The sequence below is a fragment of the Thunnus thynnus genome, chromosome 3, assembly GCF_963924715.1.
Source record: "Thunnus thynnus chromosome 3, fThuThy2.1, whole genome shotgun sequence".
NCBI classification, from domain to species: domain Eukaryota; kingdom Metazoa; phylum Chordata; class Actinopteri; order Scombriformes; family Scombridae; genus Thunnus; species Thunnus thynnus.
The window spans coordinates 15,047,689-15,067,314 of record NC_089519.1 but is presented as its reverse complement, the minus strand read 5'-3'; the positions used below and the strand labels follow the sequence as shown (position 1 = coordinate 15,067,314).

Sequence of the window (19,626 nt, the reverse complement as noted above, 5' to 3'; positions counted from 1 at the left end):
ATCAAACCAAAACTCAATTATTCGTCTCATCAAGACCTACAAATCATATGCTGACACCTCTGACCTAAATCCAACAGGAAGTCTGCAATCAGCCTTTCAAAATAAGACTTTGCCCCAATTTTGGCCCCCGAACAAACGCTATCTCCTCTGAAGGTGTTAATGGTATTGGCTTCAAACTTTAATAGATGACTTATGACACTGTGCTGAAAAAAAGGTGTAATAACTTGAATGGTTTGGATTTTATAAGCCCTGAAAGTTGAAGTGCCACATTACAATGTAAAACAATGGGGAGGCATGAACTTTGTGTCAAACAGAGGCTTCTGACGTCTAAACTATAAGTCTGACCACTTTCAAACCTGTATCAATGGATTCACCATGAAATTTCCTACTAAAATATGATTTTTAATGTAAGATTTGGCCAAAGTCATGGGATTTATGAGGAGATTTCACAAGAAGCGTACTCTAAAATCCTCCTCTCCAACTGCTCCTGGTGATGTCACTCCCGCAGTGCTGTGAAACATTCCACAATACACACTCATTATAAAATCACAGGAGGAGCAAGAAAAGACTTTAAAACTCACACTTTAATATCTCAAAAACAGTGAAAGATAGAAAAAACATGTAAATTCAGATTTCTCCATTCAAATATATGAGTATTTTTCTGTGTCCAGCTGCAGTTACTTGTCTCTACACACCTGACAGTACATATGTCAATCAAACTTTCAAAATAAAAGCACACCACACTTATATCCCTCATTTTTAAAAAGCAAAATGATCTGATCCCGACAGGCCAGAGTGCGAGGTCCCGACCAACGCTGCTTGCAGTTTCAATTTCAGTTTGTTCCACTCATGTACTAGTCTCCTTGTTTCACGTGACATTTGTCTTTTATGCTTGTCATTTGGGATCCATCCTCTCTTTTGATTACCTCTGTGATCGAAGAATCATTTTTTTGTGTGGTTCGGATGTCCTATGGAGTGAAAACAGACATAGTGCAGGGTAGTGACTCATCAGGTGTTGCAGTGAGGGCCAATGCAGCAGCCCAAGGGTTCAGTTTTTTTTAATTACTTCTAATGGAGGCTATTTTTCCATCCTCTACACTGAAAAGGAAGCGTTCTTGACTTGCAGCATGCATACATTAACCTCGAGTTCTGATGTTTAACATAGGAAGGTGTATTTGTGTGTGCAAATACAAACCTGAAAGCGTCTGTCACCAGATATTTGCATACAGTATAGTATACATCTGTGTCTGTGTTCACCAAATCTGCAGATACAAAGAGGAAGTTTTTATTAAAATAAAATAAATAAAAAGTAAAACTTAATTTTATATACAGCAGAAAACCAAAGTTACAAAGTGCCTCAGAGTAACAAAAAAGATTTTTTTTAAAGTGTGAATAATGAAGTAAATATAAAAAAATATAAAATGCCTTTGACAATAAAAAAGGTTTTGAGGCGAGATTTAAACTCTCAGCAGAGTTTCCTGAACTGACCCCCAGAGGGAGACTGTTCCATAATCTGGGAACCAGGACAGCAAAAGCATTTGAAAGTGATAATTGATGTTTCTATGGCGCACTGCAAGCATTAGATTTGACATGCCAACACCACAGAACCAACACAGATTTGTCATTTTGTTCTTAATATTAACCGCTGCATTAGTTGGATGTAATGAATGAATGACGAGGAGAAATACAGAGGAGGAAAATGAAACTGAACCTAAGTGTCCACAGTAAATCATCTGTTGAGTGTTTGGTTATTTATTTATGCTTTAAAACATAACTGCCGTGAAATAATCAGAATATAACGTTGTATTTCTTTCATGCAGAGGTTTTGTTCTCACTACCGCTCGCCCTCATTACTCGACCACCGCCGCTCTTTCTCTCTCTTTCTCTCTTTCTCTCCCTCTCTCTCTCTCTCTCTCTCTCTCTCTCTTTCTCTCTCTTTCTCTCTTTCTCTCTCTCTCTCGCTCTCTCGCTCGCCGGTGCTCTGCTGGTTTGCGCTGTGTCTGCCTTATGCGGCTGCAGAGAAAACAGTTTTGTTCGCTGGGTCCTCATTTGACGCTCCAAAATCGAAACAAGGTCGGATTTGGGGCGTTAAGACATTTTGACGCGCCTCATAACGCTTTTAGTACGTTTCAAACAACAGGTGCACTTCAAAACGCGCGCTTCAGACGCTTCCAGTGCGTTTAGACCGTATTCAGACCAAATCAGGCGATCATAACTGTCTACAAAACGATTTCTGCCCTGAATAGAACAGTTACAAACGTATTTGTCCTGTCTGAAACGATCCCTTCAAAGTAGATTACACGTACGAGAACCAAGGTGACGGAAATACAGACAAATGATTTTTCCTTTCAGTAGACCAGCCCAACATGTTTAAATGCTACTGAGCTGCACACCTTTAAGGCATATGTGGCCGGTATGATCCAGTCCAATAAAACTGAGAGAGGTATTATCATATAGTATAAAAAACTGAAAGACAGACACATAACATTTAATAGGGATGAAGATATGTTATAAAACAATGGGTGAAAAACAAATAAATAACAAATACCTGCCTTGTGTTTGTCTGATTGTTGTCTTGGTTTTGTTAAGACACTTCTTCTTGGCAATAATGGCAATAAGTACAACAAATTCAGCAAGCACGATGGAGATTATAATTCCTGTCACAAAATCTGTCAAAAAAAACAAAAAACAAAAAACACTCAACATCAATAGAACACAAAACAATATGTACCAATGACAAAACCCTTAAATATATATTTCTTAAAATGTAAGAGTTTGGGGAAATTTATAGAAATTTGAGTATTTCTGTTAAAATTAGTCTTACAATATCTTGTGTTTGTGTCGTCACTGTTGTCTGTGTTGTTTTGTTCACTGCAGGATGTCGTGATGTTCACAGGAAGAGTCTTCTTTTCAGCAGGGTTGGCAGCCACACAGCTATAAGAGGAGTTGGAATCCTGCTTGTGTACAGTGAGAAGCAGAGAGAGAGCAGAGCTGCTCTGGTTCAGTATCTCCTTGTCTTTGTACCACAACAGTGTTGTCTCTTCAGCTTTCTCCACAGAACACAGCAAGATGCAGCTCTCAGCACTCACACTCAGTCTCTTCACTGCAGGAGTTGATACAGACTCTGGAGAAGAAATTCATTGAGAATAAAAATTAGACAATATGAGTGACTTTAAAACCCTAATCTACTTCTAATCTAATTACCGTTCATTCCACAGACATTCTACTAACAGTGATAAGTAAAGTTCAATGTCTAAATAAGCCACTTGCTCTTTTTCTGAGCAAACCTGGAAAAATGCCCAAAATATAAAAGTTGATATGCATAACATGCAGCCACAGAGAACCACTGCCATAGACCAGCAATTTCATCCAATAGTTTGAAGTTAACACATTCCAACAACTGAGAAGAAGTCAGCTATCATCAGTAAATATCACTGGACTGCCCACATGCCAGTTTGGCAGAAATATTCAGTAACATCCTGTTTTACCCACCACAATTACTGCTGTTATTTCATAATTGTGGCAACTGGAAGCTAGAAAGTATGAAGTTATGCCTCAGTGCAACAGTGGTGTCAAGAAGGTCATCTCTGAGTCTGGCAGTGGAAGGGTTAAACTATGCCTCTTAAACTACTATGAGCAAAAGTTTGACTGTAAAGTCAACTTTTAGTTAGTTCCACACTAAACTCACCTCTTTGTTCAGCTGCATCATCTCTACTTAGTTTTAACTGAACTATGATGTCATTAACTATGTGTCCAAAATCACTCCCTATTTCACTCACTACTCCTTACATGATAGTAACTCCATTCACTCAATAGTGAGCAGTAAATTGAGAAATTGGACACTTCCTAATAATCATAATTTCTGATCACCACTAACAGGTGTTTTCACACCTATAAAATGTGGCACATCGCATTGTGGGATTGTTAGCAGAAAGTAGTGTGTACATACCATGGTCACTACTTTTTGAGGGCACTATATTGTTTATACATTTACACATTCAGAATTCAGACACTTCAATAAAATGGCCGACTGTAATCAAAACACTGTACAGAACGTTTCATCTAGTTCAGCATTTGGGTAAAATGGAAGAGAAAGAGACTGACTAGTGATGGAAATGAAGATACCTACAATATACTATTTAATGAGAAAGTAATGTATGCTATCACATATGAACTAGCTAACATATGAAACAATGCCTGTTTGTGTATCTCATTAATAATTCAACATTATTCAGCTCCTGTTGTACTTTTGTTGTTTTAAGTGAGGGTGCGGATGGCTGTATCACACAATATGGTCATAAACAACATCAACAAAGGTCTCTGGAAAACAGTTACAAGTTTCTGTTACATTCAACCAAGTGTTGCCAACAGCAATTCCAACTGCTCACAGCATAATATCACAACATTACCAGGTCTGAGTGCTCATGTCAGTGTCATCATAATGTAAATAATCTCATGAGAAACAGTCAACGTGTCCAAAAAAATCCTCTGGCTCTACTATCATTAGTGGCTACCATCTGCCACTGCCATGACAACAGTTGATGATTGATGACTTACACCTGCCTGGGAGGTGTACATTATGAGTTCTATCATATTTCTAGTTATAGTTCCAGTTTCACCTCTTATACACCAGCTTTGTGCAGGTTCAAACACAGTTTTAATGTAGTGTGGGAGTTATGCTAAAACTAATACAGTCCTAGTTTGTGCCTCATGTATTAGCATACATTCAGTTCACACATGTAACCATCAGCCTCTTTAAAAGATAATTACCAGGTGCTGTTTTAAAAACCCAGAAGGTCATTTAAAAACATCAACTGTTGTTCTGAAGGTATTTTCAGAATCCTCAGACTCTTCTAACCAACTGGATGAAACTATATGTTCTGTCTGCTGAATGAGAATAAAAAATCCCAAGTTGCACCTTTTTCAGAATCAAAACAAAAATGGCAGCCTGCCCAGCTACCTGCATCAGAACCAAAGTCGCACTTTGGGAAACAGATTAAAAATATTTATTATTGTGTAGCGGACAGAATAGTTTTTCATCCAGATAATTACAAGAGTCTTTGAGGATTCTGAAAAGACCGTCAGAACAACGGTATGTGCTTTTAAATGACCTTAATTGACTGATTATGTAAAAAAAAAAAATGCTTGTGTTGTGTAATGTATCCCTATACTAGAAATTAACACAATGAATTATCATAAACAACAAAATCAGACCTCTAGTCAAGAAAAAGGCATAACTTTTATAGTGTTTCATTATAATCAATTAATAAAATGATCATTTAAAAAAGTTATTGCAAATAGATTTATCAAATTTGCATTTAAATGATGTATGAATAAACTAAATATAAAAACACACAGATCAGCATCAGGAGTTCATGTTTCCTCTCTGTGGGTTTAAAGTGATCACAAAATGGAAACAGTGTTAAAACAGGAAACAGATGAACTGTGAGCTGGAATATAAAAGACAAACACATAAATGAATGGAGGCCAAAAAATAAAAATATAAAGACTTTTTAAGGTAAGTTTTGCTTATTCTGTTTCAAAATGCTATTATTTATTCTTCATTTCAAGACAGAACCAGGAAATTAAATTATGAATTAGCAAAGGTAATGATCCTGACACTGTAAAATAACAACTATTGAGGTGGCACTCCATGCTCCCTAATCCCATGTCAAGCAACCTGCTCAGATGACCCACCTCAAGATGAGGATCAGACCCAAGTCTAATGTGGGTCACTCAGTGAAAAAGGACTGATGCAGTATATGCTGACACAGCAATAAAAGGACCCCACACAGCCTTATGATGGAAAACATGAGTTCTGAGAACATCAGGAATGGCCATTGTGAATGACACGAGACATCTATTTTATAAAAGTTTACACAGACATCTTGTCTCTATTTTTAAAACCGAAATCAACTCATTCTGTCTTAACTAATGGACCTGGAAGGAACATTCATGAGTTTAGTAGCTTCGTTTGGTTTTGTTTTGATTTGACAAGCTGAATGAAACAAAAATTAAATCCAATATCTCCACAGACTGCGCTGCTCTTTTTCTTCACTTGCTGTAAATTGAATCTGTCATTCAGACTGTGGCAGTTACCAGTAGAGTCTGTGACAATATTGAATTCAAACACTGATTTTGCCCACAGCAAATGTTTTATCAATCTGGACAGACAACAGACATCTGTGGGGTCATGTTGTTTGTCAGGTAAAGTTTTTCCCCTGTGGTTTAAGTACAGAAAGCTATGTGATGGAAACACAAAGTAACATACAGACTGCTGAGGTCACAAATGGAGCATCATATTCAAACAATGCTATGCAAAACACTGGTCAGTATACTGGCAGAAGAGATGCAACTTACCATACACTGTGAGTTTGTAGGATGTAGAGGGAGTAGTTCCTTTTTTAGAGTCAAAAGTATAAATCCCTGAGTCACTCCTCTGCAGTCCTGTGATTGTAAAGAATCCAGTGTTGTTATCCCAGTGAAGTCTGTTCTTGTAATTGTCCTCTAATATCTGCATTTTCTTCTCATTCACCATGGCAACATTCTTTATTCCACGTAAAAGAAATCCTAACTCCACCAGAGGGTAACGTAGAGTGATGGATCCTCCCTCAGTGCTGGTCAGGTTCTTCTCTGCCTCAGTATCAGATGAGATCATCACTGTAAAGTATAAAGACAAACAACAGTCAGCGCAGCTATATCATCTGATGGAGGCAACATTTGTAACTTAGAAGGAATATGCAGATGTTATTGAGATGTACAGTGTGGAGCTGATCCACTAACTATGAATTTCTATTGCAGCCTTAAACAATCACTGTCTACCAATGTGTATGAAATCCTGTGATCACTGTCTTTACTGTCACATTTTTAAATATTCTGTTGTACATTACATTGGTGGTGCATCACTGATCTGGAGGAGTTCCATTTTCCTCTCTTATTTTTTTTTACAAATTTTGATTCATTTACTGTCCTTCTGAAGCTGGTTGGTACAAACTAAACATTTACAATAAATGCATCTTAAATATGTTTAACAGCAGCAGATGAGATAAAACTGTCTTAATGAGATAAAATTAAAGCAAACGTCTCCATTCTAGTTTTTACACCCAGCTGCAGGTGAAGCAGCTGCAGGGACCTTCTCTCCCACTGTACATCTATGGAATTGAGCACCAGATAAGTGCACCAGATTTTACTTCTTTTTTTTGTATTTCTTGTGTTATATTTGTTATCACTGACAAACTATTAGACACTTTCACTGTGTTGGCTTTGTGTTTGGCATTTCACCACACTGACAATGTTGAGGAAGTATCACAGTATCTGTTCCGTCAGATGTAAAAATGTGTCTGTAAAGCTTCCTGTGTAGACACAGTTTGGACTGGTCAGACATTCTTTCAGTCCATGTTGTTGATGTAGTTGAGGCCACAGTTCCTATTTGGCCTCCTTGCAATTCTATGGTATTGTACATGTTGCCTTTAGGTAATTAGCCTTGAAAACAATGTATATTGAGGAAGAATACCCTTTTGGGAGCAGACTTGATAATTAAAGGAGAATACACATTTGGTTTGGAGACTTGATAATCAAGTGACATCTGAGACAACTCTTTGATCAAACATATGCCAATTGTGTCCTTTCCACCTCCTGACCCCTGCTGATTTGACCCCTCCTGTCTTGCCCCTGGATTTGCCTTGATCTTGTATGTAAATGCCCTCCCCTCCTTCTTATCTTTTGTTCACCATCTGTTGGTCACTGCTTTGATCCTTACTGTATAAAGTCTTTCCATTTCTTCAGCTCTGGGTCAGTCTACTGTATCAGACCAGCTCTGTGTCAGTAAGCTCACCGCATTTCCGGAATCCTATTAAACCACTTCCACTACAGCAAACTGTGAACAAGGACTTGAGTGAATTTTCTTCAACAATATAAAAATCAACGTCATTTTCATACAGATAGTAATTATGCTGAGTGTAGGCTGAGGGCTGATGTATCTTAAAGCATTTCTATTATCACACCACTGTTTCTGAATTGTATACTGATTGTTCTTGGACTTCATAGTAGCTTTCCTGTGTTCATATTACAGACTGACATCCTACCTGTTGGCCTGGCATGGATTATTTGTGTTAAGTACCTTTTCCCATACTTAAAAGGGACATATTATGCACATTTACAAGTCTATATTTTAATCTGGAATATCTACTGGAATATTTTTGCATGATTTACAGTTCAAAAATGAAAATAAATACTGACTCTTTATGCAGCCCCTCAGTTTTGCCTCTGTCTGAAACAGGCTGTTTCAGCTCCTGTCTCTTTAAGACCTCCCTCTTGATGAGCCTACTCTGTTCTGATTGGCCAGTTTTTGGAAGCTGCACCATGGGAGACTTCCGCCGGCTGTGAAGGCCACGTCAACAAACCATGAAACAAACTATAGTATCAGGATTTTACTACTTTTTCTTGTTCTTTACTCAAAATGTAAACTTCTCAAATACATCTGTACATGTTTGAGTTGAAATCAGATCAGAAATATGAGAGTGAACAACATAAACAACACATGGAAATCCTCAGCAACAACCTTAGAAACCAAGGCTATGGGACGGAGGGCTGTTTATGGGCATAAGCAAGACAATCGTTGAGGGCAGGTTGATTTCTACATAAGTTAACCTCAAGTTTTGGAACTTAGACCTTGTTTAACAGATATCTGACATCATAACAGTATATAAATAACAGAAAATCACAGAAAGCATTATATGTCCCCTTTAACATTTTAATTACAATTCAACTTTTATGCTGGTAGTTGCATGTTGCAAATTACACCTGCGTTGGTTCTTTATTGTTTCCAAAAGTAAAAAAATTCAAATATAAAAGGAGTAACATGGAGGATTAAGTTTAGACCAGACACACCAGATAGAGAAAAATGATACACAGTAATTAAATAAGACTCAATGGACTGGTATGTTTCTGATAACATTGTTTTTCACTGCTATGAAGAGGAGGTTAAATAAGGTCACAGTGTTTGGATTTTTCAGTGGTTTGTAAATATATTCAGACAGACTGCAATCTTTTGTACGGTCAGTGCAGATTTAATGGATTGGGTGGAAACACCTTCCTCTAAATGTGTTTCTGTAAGCAGCTGTATTTACAGTAACAACACTATAAACTGTTGGATGGAAAAACACTGCAGTTTCATCAGCTTGCTGCTATTAAGTGATAACTGAAGCAAAAATACAACGAAAAATATTTTTCATTTCTACTGAACATATTTTGATTTCTAAACCTTTCTCTCACAATGTTCCAATGCTGTATTCCACCTCTAGATTTGTTTCATTTTCAAACTTGTAGTCTTCAGCTCCAACCAATAATGACTCAAGTGACATCACTTGAGGCATCACTTGTCAGATTTCTCCCTCTGGAGCCACAAAAGGCTTTCCACAACCCTTAGATATGCTGTAGTATTTCCCAGCGCCTTTAATCAGATCTTGATGTGTTAAATTACACTGTAAAAAAGAACAACCAAGACACCTCACTAATGAACAATTACAGGCACATATCTAACTTCCAATTTTTAAGTAAAATCACTGAAAAGGCTGTTTCTCAACTGCTAAAAACCTTCTTGTCCCTAAATAACTGTTTTGGTGTTTTCCAGTCATGATTTCACAGCAGTGTCATCACAGCACTCTTATGTTAAAGTCTTGAATATCTACTTAAAACAGCAACAGTGGAAAAATTTCAGCCTTGGTATTATTAGATTTCAGTGCTGCATTCGAGCCAGTCGACCATAACATATTACTAGACAGTCTGGTAAAATGTATTAAGTTAGAATTCTAGTTGAAGGATCAGAACTACTTTGTGTCAATCGGTAAATATGTAAGCGTACAGAAATGCTCCGTTCTCAGGCCTCTTCTATTCAACATCTACATGCTCCCACTTGCTAAGATTATGGAAAACAACAAAATATCTCACAAATTTACATAACAATATCACCAGGTGACTTTGGTTGCATACGTGTAAGTGCATTGAACAAATAAAAGATTGGATGTGCAAAATTTTTCTCCAGTTAAACAAAGATAAAACAGAAATAACAAAACAAAGAAACATACAAAAAATGTTTTTGGAGCCATGATTGAAATGATTAGAACACAGTACTCAACTTCAATCACCAACATTAAAGACAACAAACCAAGCCAGGAATATTGGTGTAGTCATGGACTCAGACATAGATTTTAATAGCCACATTAAGAATATATTAAACTACTGTAATGATGTAATAATGTCTTCACAGGTCTCTAAAAAGTCAACCAGACAACTGTGGCTGATTCAGAGTCCTCACTGGATCACAGACCTCAGATCGTCTTGTGTGTCACACAATTGATTTTAAAATAGTGCTGTTGGTTTATAAAGCATAAATGGTTTCGGAGCAAAATACATTCCTGATCTGCTGCTAATACATTATGACTCATCCAAACCTCCTAGATCATATTACAGATATATTTATTCAAAATAAAATACGGAGAAGCAGCATTTTATTCTTATGCACCATCTGCAACTCCCAGAAAACTACCAGAAAACTGCAGGTCTGTTTCAAATCTTGGTTCTTTGAAATTGAGGCAAAAACCTTTAGTGAAATTAGGTTCGGGGGTTATTTATGCATATGTCTGACTGCACTGTACATTTTAATTCTTCCGTTTCATCATATTTTTATCTTGTGTGTCTTCTGTCACATTGAAAAAATGCTATTGAACTTGAACTGCTGCGGACAAATGAGGAGACCAAAGTGTGTTTAAAAATCTATTTAAAATGTATTTAATGTTCGCACCAGTGCTATTAACTTGTTATTGTTTTAAGCCTCTACTACTTTACCCAATGTTTGCACAGTACCTATATATATCACACTCTTACAACTCATTACAGTAGTATTTATTATGTATTTAAGGATTCCTCTAATAAACCTACAGCGGTTGGGTAAAGAATAATGAACAAATACGTTACGAAGTTAATAACTTACCCATAAGAAAGAGAATAATTCTCATCTGTGCCTCCATCACAGAGTTCAGATAGAGACAAGTATTCTTTGTTAATTCCTTAGATATCAAAAGGTTTGTGAAATCTTGTCCAGTTAGAACGGATTCTGTGCTCACAGACGTGTCTCGACCTGCGTTGTGCACAACTTCCCATTCCTAACTCGTCAAATACTGTAGCTCAACAATACTGAGCACGTCAGCAGAGCAGCGGCGGCAGCAGCAGCGAGTGCTCCATCTGTGTGTCTGATGCTGTGTGTTCCGGTGCAGAGACATAAATTTTATCCAGCTAAAACCTATGTTAAAAAAAAATTAAGAGACATTGATGTGAATTGTAGTGTCTGTTATAGACATCCAGAAACTGTTGTGCATGTGTTTTGTCATTGCCCAGATGTGATGTATGTCTGTGTGTCTTCTTGTTTAATTTGTTTTTTTCAGTCCCCAAAAAATCTTCTTAAAGGTGCACTGTGTAGAATTTAGTGGCATCTAGTGGAACGGACTTGGCAGTAATAGAATGAAATATTCATGAGTATGTTTTAATTAGTGTATAATCACCTTTTGTTACCTTAAAATGAGCACTTTATAGGGAGTGGGTCCTCTCCATGGATGTATAAAGAGAACTGGATACAGGAAGAGCACCAGGCTTTGAAGCCAATTTGACATGGCGGCCAAACCATGTAATTATAATGTCACGTGATGCACACTGGCCCAAAAAGACTTTTTCCCATAGACTTACATTGTGAAAGAGACGTCTGTAAATCAGCGGATACATTTTTCTGAGCGTCACAACCCCCACGAAATGACTTGTCTCACTATCAGAATTAAATCCGTTTGGTCTGATCACATTTCAAAAGCATCGAAGAGCTGCATGATTGAATTGTTTTATCCCCATTGAAGTTAGCCCGAGGGCTAGTAGCCGACTCGGCCAGTGAAAGTCACAAGTGTGCATGCTCTATGGGCCACACAATGTGTAAGATCTGGGTACTTTCATACCGGGAAGTTGATTTTTCTTTGCTTCATGCGCCACTGAGCAACTGTCATAGGAATGAACAGGGCCCTGCCTCCAACGCTGTATCGAGTTCTCTTTATGCATCTATGGTCCTCTCCCACAGAGCCCGCCATGTTGCACCGCCATGTTTCTACAGTAGCCCAGAATGGACAAACCAAACGTTTTTCATGAGTTTAGGTTCTGTAGGTTCTTCTACATGCTTGGAAGGGGAGGTTGAGGGGAGGGGTATTCAGTTGGTTACAATCTGCAACCTCACTGCTAGAGGCAACAAAATCCTACACATTGGACCTTTAATACTGTTTCAAATCACTGTTTAGTTTAGTTTTGTTAGTAAATTGTAAGTTGAATAAATGTTATACCCAACATATAATAAATCCATCGTACTGAATGTCATATCTGCTCATTACTTCTCAGTATGCACAGAATTAGATTTTAAAGATGAATTTCAAAATTAACCCTGAATCAAATGACTCCTGGTTATGTGAAAACGTTGCAAACACTACACACCACTGAGAATTAAAACCCCATTGCAGCTGTATTTGCTATTATGATTTTTTTCTGTACGATTTTAACCCCGTTCTTTGTATCTGTTGTTTTGAAGAGAGATAGAAAACAATAGAGTTACAGAGCAGCTGGCTGGAAGACAAACAAAGACAGAGCAAACAAAGACATCCGGCTTGATCTCCTGAATATGACCTGCAGTCACTGACAAAACTAGTTGGTAATATACTATAGAAACTCTTACAAAAAAAGAGCGGTGAAAGAGAAAGAACAATTTAATGTGATACACATATTTATCTGTAGTTAAGATATATTTAAAAAAGTAAGACTTATGAAATTAATATTGGGGAGTCAAAATGGCAGCATCAGTAACTGGCAATCTGATAATTAAAACAACAACATTATATCTCTAGATATTAACTTGACTTTAAGTTCTGACTCAGACAAAAGAAGTACTTTCTGTAATGGAAAAGTGAAATATAATTGTGTCCGGTATCCAGCTCTTATAACACATCCATGTTCTCACCTGTGACAGATGCGTAAACAAATAATAGTAGTAAGATTTCATTTCTTTTTCTTGTTCTTTACTTAAGGACAGAAAAGGTTAGTCAGCTCTGGTTAAGGTCCAGATCTGCCCACGACAAACGAGGGCCTGTCATCTGATTGTTAGCTGGGGGGCTCCTGGATTGAAGAATGAAACAAGGTGGCAGCTGTCCACTGCTTGAGCAGAGAATGTAGAAAACTCCCTGTTATTCTTTAAGAGCTCCATTTCCCAGCAGACTCTGTTTTTCCCAGAAGCCCTTGCTTGATCATGTGACGCTATTCCAAGCAAGCAGCAAGTCACATGTCTGCTGTCCAAGCTTGTTAAGTTTCTCTCTCCGTTTTGTGAAGACTGATGTGCGTCTATATGAATGTGAGTCATAGCAAATTGTATTTGTATAATGTTGATATTGGCTCAAATATTTATGTTACTTGGGAACTTTCAAACTGTCAGATGATGTTAACTGATCCAGCTAATATGGTACTAAGCTCAGGCTAATTCTAATAACCCTTGTAGTGGGCACTAGCATATAAATACTGCCTTCATTAGTAGTTTGGCCAATTAGATGCCTGGCCAATCCTAGTGCGTGAATGCTATGCAGGGCTTGTCTTGCCAAGAAAAGTGATATCCATAATAATGCCTCAGCCCCGCCCTCAGTGAAACACAGGGAGCAGAGGAGAGGAGAGAAACTAGCATGACCACGTACTAGAGACTTTGTATTCTAATAAAAGTGGAAAGAGGCTTAAAAATCATGTTTAGTTTTTATTACGCTTTTAATTGTCGAAAATGAAAGTGTTACAATAAGTGTTCATGAATAAACTATCTTATGAAGGAGGTCCCCACATCGGGTGTCGAACTGAAGTCTTCCAGATCATGGATGACTGTGCTGACTACTGAGCTAAAACTCTACCTATCACCTCATTGCAGACAGACCTCTACCAATTTATACACAGAGACAGCACACTGTGTAACGTGTAGGGATGAACTTCAAAGGCGATTCTTGCTTTGCACTTTTCATTTATTGCCTGTTTTTCACAACCTAACTTTGTGGAAAGGAGAAGGGGAACAACAGGTTATGGAGAGTCCCTTGGGAGCCCTTTGTATGTGTCAGTAGCTCAGCTTTATCTCTGGGGAACACCCCCAACTCTGGGAGTGATGTCCAAATTAGGAAATGTGCATCATGTAGCAGGTGGATGTGACTCCCCTCATTGAGACCTGCTGATAGATCTAACAGCGGAGGAGAGGAGAGACACTGAGATAGTGATGTAACCAACCTGCATGCATGCATGGTATTTGACATGTTTTTTTTTCTTCCTGAAAACGAATATTTTTAAAAATATTTGTATGATACAAATATTCTTAAAAAAAACAAAACAAAACAAAACACTATTTGTACTTAAATGAATAACGTATTTGTATTCGGGAACACCCCTATGAGATACTAAGATGGTGTGCTGTACTTTAAAGTGAAGTCAAAATGCAGCTATCATTTTCAACCCCAGATGTGACTCAGTAGGGTATTTACTGTACATAGTAAAACAGCACATCAATTAGTTTATCTAGACTTTTGCGACACATTGGTAGCAGTGAAAAAAGCTCATTTCTTATAAGGATTTCCAAAGTGACTCCTTCATCCTGGACAATTGAGTTAAGATGTTGTTGCATTATCAATCGGTTTTCTCACTAGATATCATGATATTAATGTACAAGTAAATAAGCTGTTTGTAAATGATTTCTGACATTGTGTCATCATAGGAAGTGATGTTAATGCCAAACAATAAAATGCTTAAACAATAAACACACCTTATACCAGTACAGAAAGCATAAGCATAGTTGAGGTATAAAAATCTGTATGAATAGTCGACCTATTTATCATAGTTTCTAGTATCAAATTCCTTTTCACAACAGCATTTGAAGCACTATCCTCTAAAATACCATGAAGTTTTCTGACTTCACTTATTGCAACATTTATGCTCTTCAACTGGAAACTTGGCTGTTACTGAAGAAAAACCACATTTTCCTCTTCCTGTTACGCTTTATAATGCAGAATGAATGAGAGGAAAAAAAGCTGTATTGTCACTGTCCAGCCATTCAAGCCATCTAAGTTAAGACATGCATGAGTCAAAACACGCATCATCAACCCATGGCAACCACTCAATGCACACTTTCATTTCTATAGAAACCGACCACAGAAAATGGTTTCTGTCAGTTTCTCACACAACATGCAGAGCTGTCTATATATTTTAACCTTTTACCATTTTCCATCGATGGGAAGTTAGCAAGATGCGGAGCTTTCACAGTCTGCAATTATATTAATATTTGAATGTAAACATGTAACGCTGTTTTCAAACTAAACGAAAAACTTGAAAAACTGAGTAGAGAAACATCATAAATGCAGATGCCTCTAAACAGGACACAAAGTTTCACTGAATGGTTTAATAGTTTTAATGAGTATGATGCGATTCACTGTGTGAGAAGACTGCTTCCTTCCCTTTTCACTAGACCCTGTTCCCCAACTTTAGCTTTTTTCTGTTTATGATGTCAGGTCACACAAACAGCAGAACACAAACTTGCTTTAGTCATAGTTTTATTTATGTTCCACAGGCGTTATGATCTGTTTAAAGGTGTCAACCTCACTGTGGTGAGGTATGATGTATTTTTGTCATTGTTCTGCTTGTGGTCTTTTGTGCAGATCATTACTCATTTAGTGAGCTCAACAGTGTGCATCATCAAGTCCTTAAAGCAGTTAGTGACTGAGGACTGTCATGCAGTGGCAGGAAGAGTAACGCTGTTTTCAAGCGAATTAAAGTTGGTGTAATTGCGTCTGTGTCTGTCCGAAAAATTAGAAAAGAAAAAATATGCTGCATCCCTGCAGGAACCCAGTAGGAACAAAACACAATGTTGCTTCACAGTGATATATTTGCAAACCAGTTAAAAGACATTGATTTGTATGACAATCTACTATATTGGATGTGTACTAAATATTAACAGTACAGAAACAGTGGTCATCAGGTTATTAAAAATGTTCTCTACAGCAGGCAGCACATAGTTTCAGTCTTAAATGAAATGTACAACTTAATAATACAGCATTTTTGTGTATAGAAAATGTCTTTATAGACTCAATGATGTGATATATGAATGAAAAGTACACTGTACCCCAATGACAGTCAGTGATCTGCCTTTTACTTTAGCTTATCCTTGTTTTTCTTCACATATACTGTATATATTTTCAAATATCTGCAGTACTCCTCTCTACATCAACAGTACAAACAGCACAACTATAAATGTAAAACTCATTAAACTCATTACAATTGTTTTTTAGGCCTATAAAATATATTCATACTAATTTATAACATTATGATTTTTCAGGTTCGCTTATTTAATTCCTCTGTGCTAGTTACCATCTGCTAAGGGTTCCCCACAGACATTGTTGTGGACAAGGTCCACAAGTTTTGTAAACTCATCAGCTCATTCGTCAGTCTATCCTCAGGTTTTCATCCCCAGTCCGATGGTCAAATTGAGTGTATGAACCAGAAGCTGTAAATGGCCCTCAGCTGCATATCCTCTCAGAACCCTGCCTCCTGGAGACGACAGTTCAACTGGATAGAGTGTGCACAACTCCCTTCCCTGCTCTCCAACCAGACTATCCCCCGTGCAGTGCTCCTATGAGTACAAACCTCCCCTCTTTCCGGATTTCGAGCAAGGTTCCCTCTGTCCAGACCTTCAACCATCCTTCAACCAAGCCTGGCCATTGCTGCTACATTCCTCTGCCCACTACCAAAAACCGACTGATTGGTGTTGTATCCCTACACCCTGGTAGTGCACCGCCAGAGGTTGCGACTATTGACCTGCAACATTCCCTTAAGTCACGTGAATTGGCATTATGCTTTGCTGGTCGAGTTTGACATGTAAGCCCACCGAAAACTGTTCAACCTTCTTATCATTATTGGTGATCCGGCCTATAAGAAATGTTTCGTCAGCGAACTTAATGATGGAGTTGGAACTGTTCCTGACCACACAGTCATGTATTTTCAGGTCTCAGGTGTTCGGAGCTTTGCCTGATGAAGGTCTGAGGACCAAAACATTGTCAATTAAGTTAGTACAAGTGATACTAACTAACTGTTACTGAAGAAAAAACACATTTTCCTCTTCCTGTTACGCTTTATAATGCAGAATGAATGAGAGGAAAAAAAGCTCTATTGTCACTGTCCAGTCACTCAAGCTATCTAAGTTAAGACATGCATGAGTCAAACACGCATCATCAACCCATGGCAACCACTCAATGCACACTTTAATTTCTATAAAAACCGACCACAGAAAATGGTTTCTGTCAGTTTCTCACACAACATGCAGAGCTGTCTATATATTTTAACCTTTTACCATTTTCCATCGATGGGAAGTTAGCAAGATGCGGAGCTTTCACAGTCTGCAATTATATTAATATTTGAATGTAAACATGTAACACTGTTTTCAAACTAAAAACTGAGCAGAGAAACATCATAAATGCAGATGTCTCTAAACAGGACACAAAGTTTCACTGAATGGTTTAATAGTTTTAATGAGTATGATGCGATTCACTGTGTGAGAAGACTGCTTCCTTCCCTTTTCACTAGACCCTGTTCCCCAACTTTAGCTTTTTTGTGTTTATGATGTCAGGTCACACAAACAGCAGAACACAAACTTGCTTTAGTCATAGTTTTATTTATGTTCCACAGGCGTTATGATCTGTTTAAAGGTGTCAACCTCACTGTGGTGAGATATGATGTATTTTTGTCATTGTTCTGTTTGTGGTCTTTTGTGCAGATCATTACTCATTTAGTGAGCTCAACAGTGTGCATCATCAAGTCCTTAAAGCAGGTAGTGACTGAGGACTGTCATGCAGTGGCAGGAAGAGTAACGCTGTTTTCAAGCGAATTAAAGTTGGTGTAATTGCGTCTGTGTCGGTCTGAAAAATTAGAAAAGAAAAAATATGCTGCATCCCTGCAGGAACCCAGTAGGAAAAAAAACACAATGTTGCTTCACAGTGATATATTTGCAAACCAGTTAAAAGACATTGATTTGTATGACAATCTACTATATTGGATGTGTACTAAATATTAACAGTACAGAAACAGTGGTCATCAGGTTATTAAAAATGTTCTCTACAGCAGGCAGCACATAGTTTCAGTCTTAAATGAAATGTACAACTTAATAATACAGCATTTTTGTGTATAGAAAATGTCTTTATAGACTCAATGATGTGATATATGAATGAAAAGTACACTGTACCCCAATGACAGTCAGTGATCTGCCTTTTACTTTAGCTTATCCTTGTATTTCTTCACATATACTGTATATATTTTCAAATATCTGCAGTACTCCTCTCTACATCAACAGCACAAACAGCACAACTATAAATGTAAAACTCATTAAACTCATTACAATTGTTTTTTAGGCCTATAAAATATATTCATACTAATTTATAACATTAAGATTTTTCAGGTTCGCTTATTTAATTCCTCTGTGCTAGTTACCATCTGCTAAGGGTTCCCCACAGACATTGTTGTGGACAAGGTCCACAAGTTTTGTAAACTCATCAGCTCATTCGTCAGTCTATCCTCAGGTTTTCATCCCCAGTCCGATGGTCAAATTGAGTGTATGAACCAGAGGCTGTAAATGGCCCTCGGCTGCATATCCTCTCAGAACCCTGCCTCCTGGAGACGACAGCTCAACTGGATAGAGTGTGCACAACTCCCTTCCCTGCTCTCCAACCAGACTATCCCCCGTCCAGTGCTCCTATGAGTACAAACCTCCCCTCTTTCCGGATTTTGAGCAAGGTTCCCTCTGTCCAGACCTTCAACCATCCTTCAACCAAGCCTGGCCATTGCTGCTACATTCCTCTGCCCACTACCAAAAACCGACTGATTGGTGTTGTATCCCTACACCCTGGTAGTGTACCGCCAGAGGTTGTGACTATCGACCTGCAACATTCCCTTAAGTCACGTGAATTGGCATTATGCTTTGCTGGTCGAGTTTGACATGTAAGCCCACCGAAAACTGTTCAACCTTCTTATCATTATTGGTGATCTAGCCTATAAGAAATGTTTCGTCAGCGAACTTAATGATGGAGTTGGAACTGTTCCTGACCACACAGTCATGTATTTTCAGGTCTCAGGTGTTCAGAGCTTTGCCTGATGAAGGTCTGAGGACCAAAACATTGTCAATTAAATTAGTACAAGTGATGGTGAGTCCAAGGCCATGTATCTTTATCGTCATTATATAAAACAACAAAACAGTGAAACATCTCTGCAAAATATAAGATAAAAATGGCAATAAAATAAGATGGAATAAAATAGTTACTAAGAATAAAATAGATATGAAGTAGTCAACACTTATTTACACAGTAAAATAGAATAAAATATTTATCAGGAATAAAATAAATATAAAAATAGTCAGCACATATTTCCACACACAGTTGTCAGTAATAGTTTCCACTGCAAATTATTCAGGTGCAAAGTAACGCATGTAGTGCAAATATGATTCAGTGTTCAGAGTTCCTGTCTGGAGTTGTGTTGGGGGGGTAGTGGGGTGGA

The 19,626-nt window shown here is 37.8% G+C and overlaps 2 protein-coding genes and 1 long non-coding RNA gene across 5 annotated transcripts in view; all 3 read right to left on the bottom strand.

Annotated features, from left to right (window-relative positions):
- Nucleotides 1–19,626, bottom strand: part of LOC137179597 (NACHT, LRR and PYD domains-containing protein 12-like) — an 84,279-nt gene that overhangs the window by 12,013 nt on the left and 52,640 nt on the right. The window lies entirely within an intron of this gene.
- Nucleotides 1–19,626, bottom strand: part of LOC137179603 (uncharacterized) — a 39,364-nt gene that overhangs the window by 6,097 nt on the left and 13,641 nt on the right. The gene's annotated exons all lie outside the window — the stretch shown is intronic.
- LOC137179602 (CD48 antigen-like) lies at nucleotides 592–11,246 on the bottom strand. 2 transcript variants are annotated; one of them, XM_067584412.1, is made up of 6 exons: nucleotides 10,991–11,246; nucleotides 6,361–6,660; nucleotides 2,825–3,124; nucleotides 2,549–2,669; nucleotides 1,196–1,262; nucleotides 592–968 (listed from the first exon to the last, which is right to left on the bottom strand). In XM_067584412.1, the coding sequence occupies exons 1-6, from the start codon at nucleotides 11,025–11,027 to the stop codon at nucleotides 855–857; spliced, it is 939 nt and encodes a 312-aa protein (XP_067440513.1). In that variant the 5' UTR covers nucleotides 11,028–11,246; the 3' UTR covers nucleotides 592–854. The 2 variants fall into 2 exon arrangements, with proteins under 2 accessions (XP_067440513.1, XP_067440514.1); XM_067584413.1 differs by having other exon boundaries at nucleotides 2,553–2,669; nucleotides 10,991–11,245.

Bases quoted from the DNA above. Each gene is read 5' to 3' on its own strand.
- LOC137179602 (XM_067584412.1), bottom strand. From the start codon at position 11,027: ATGGAGGCACAGATGAGAATTATTCTCTTTCTTATGG. The intron at 3,125-6,360 runs GTAAGTTGCATC...TTTCTTCTCCAG, and splicing joins CTACAAACTCACAGTGTATG to AGTCTGTATCAACTCCTGCA. The intron at 2,670-2,824 runs GTAAGACTAATT...TTTTTTTGACAG, and splicing joins CGACACAAACACAAGATATT to ATTTTGTGACAGGAATTATA.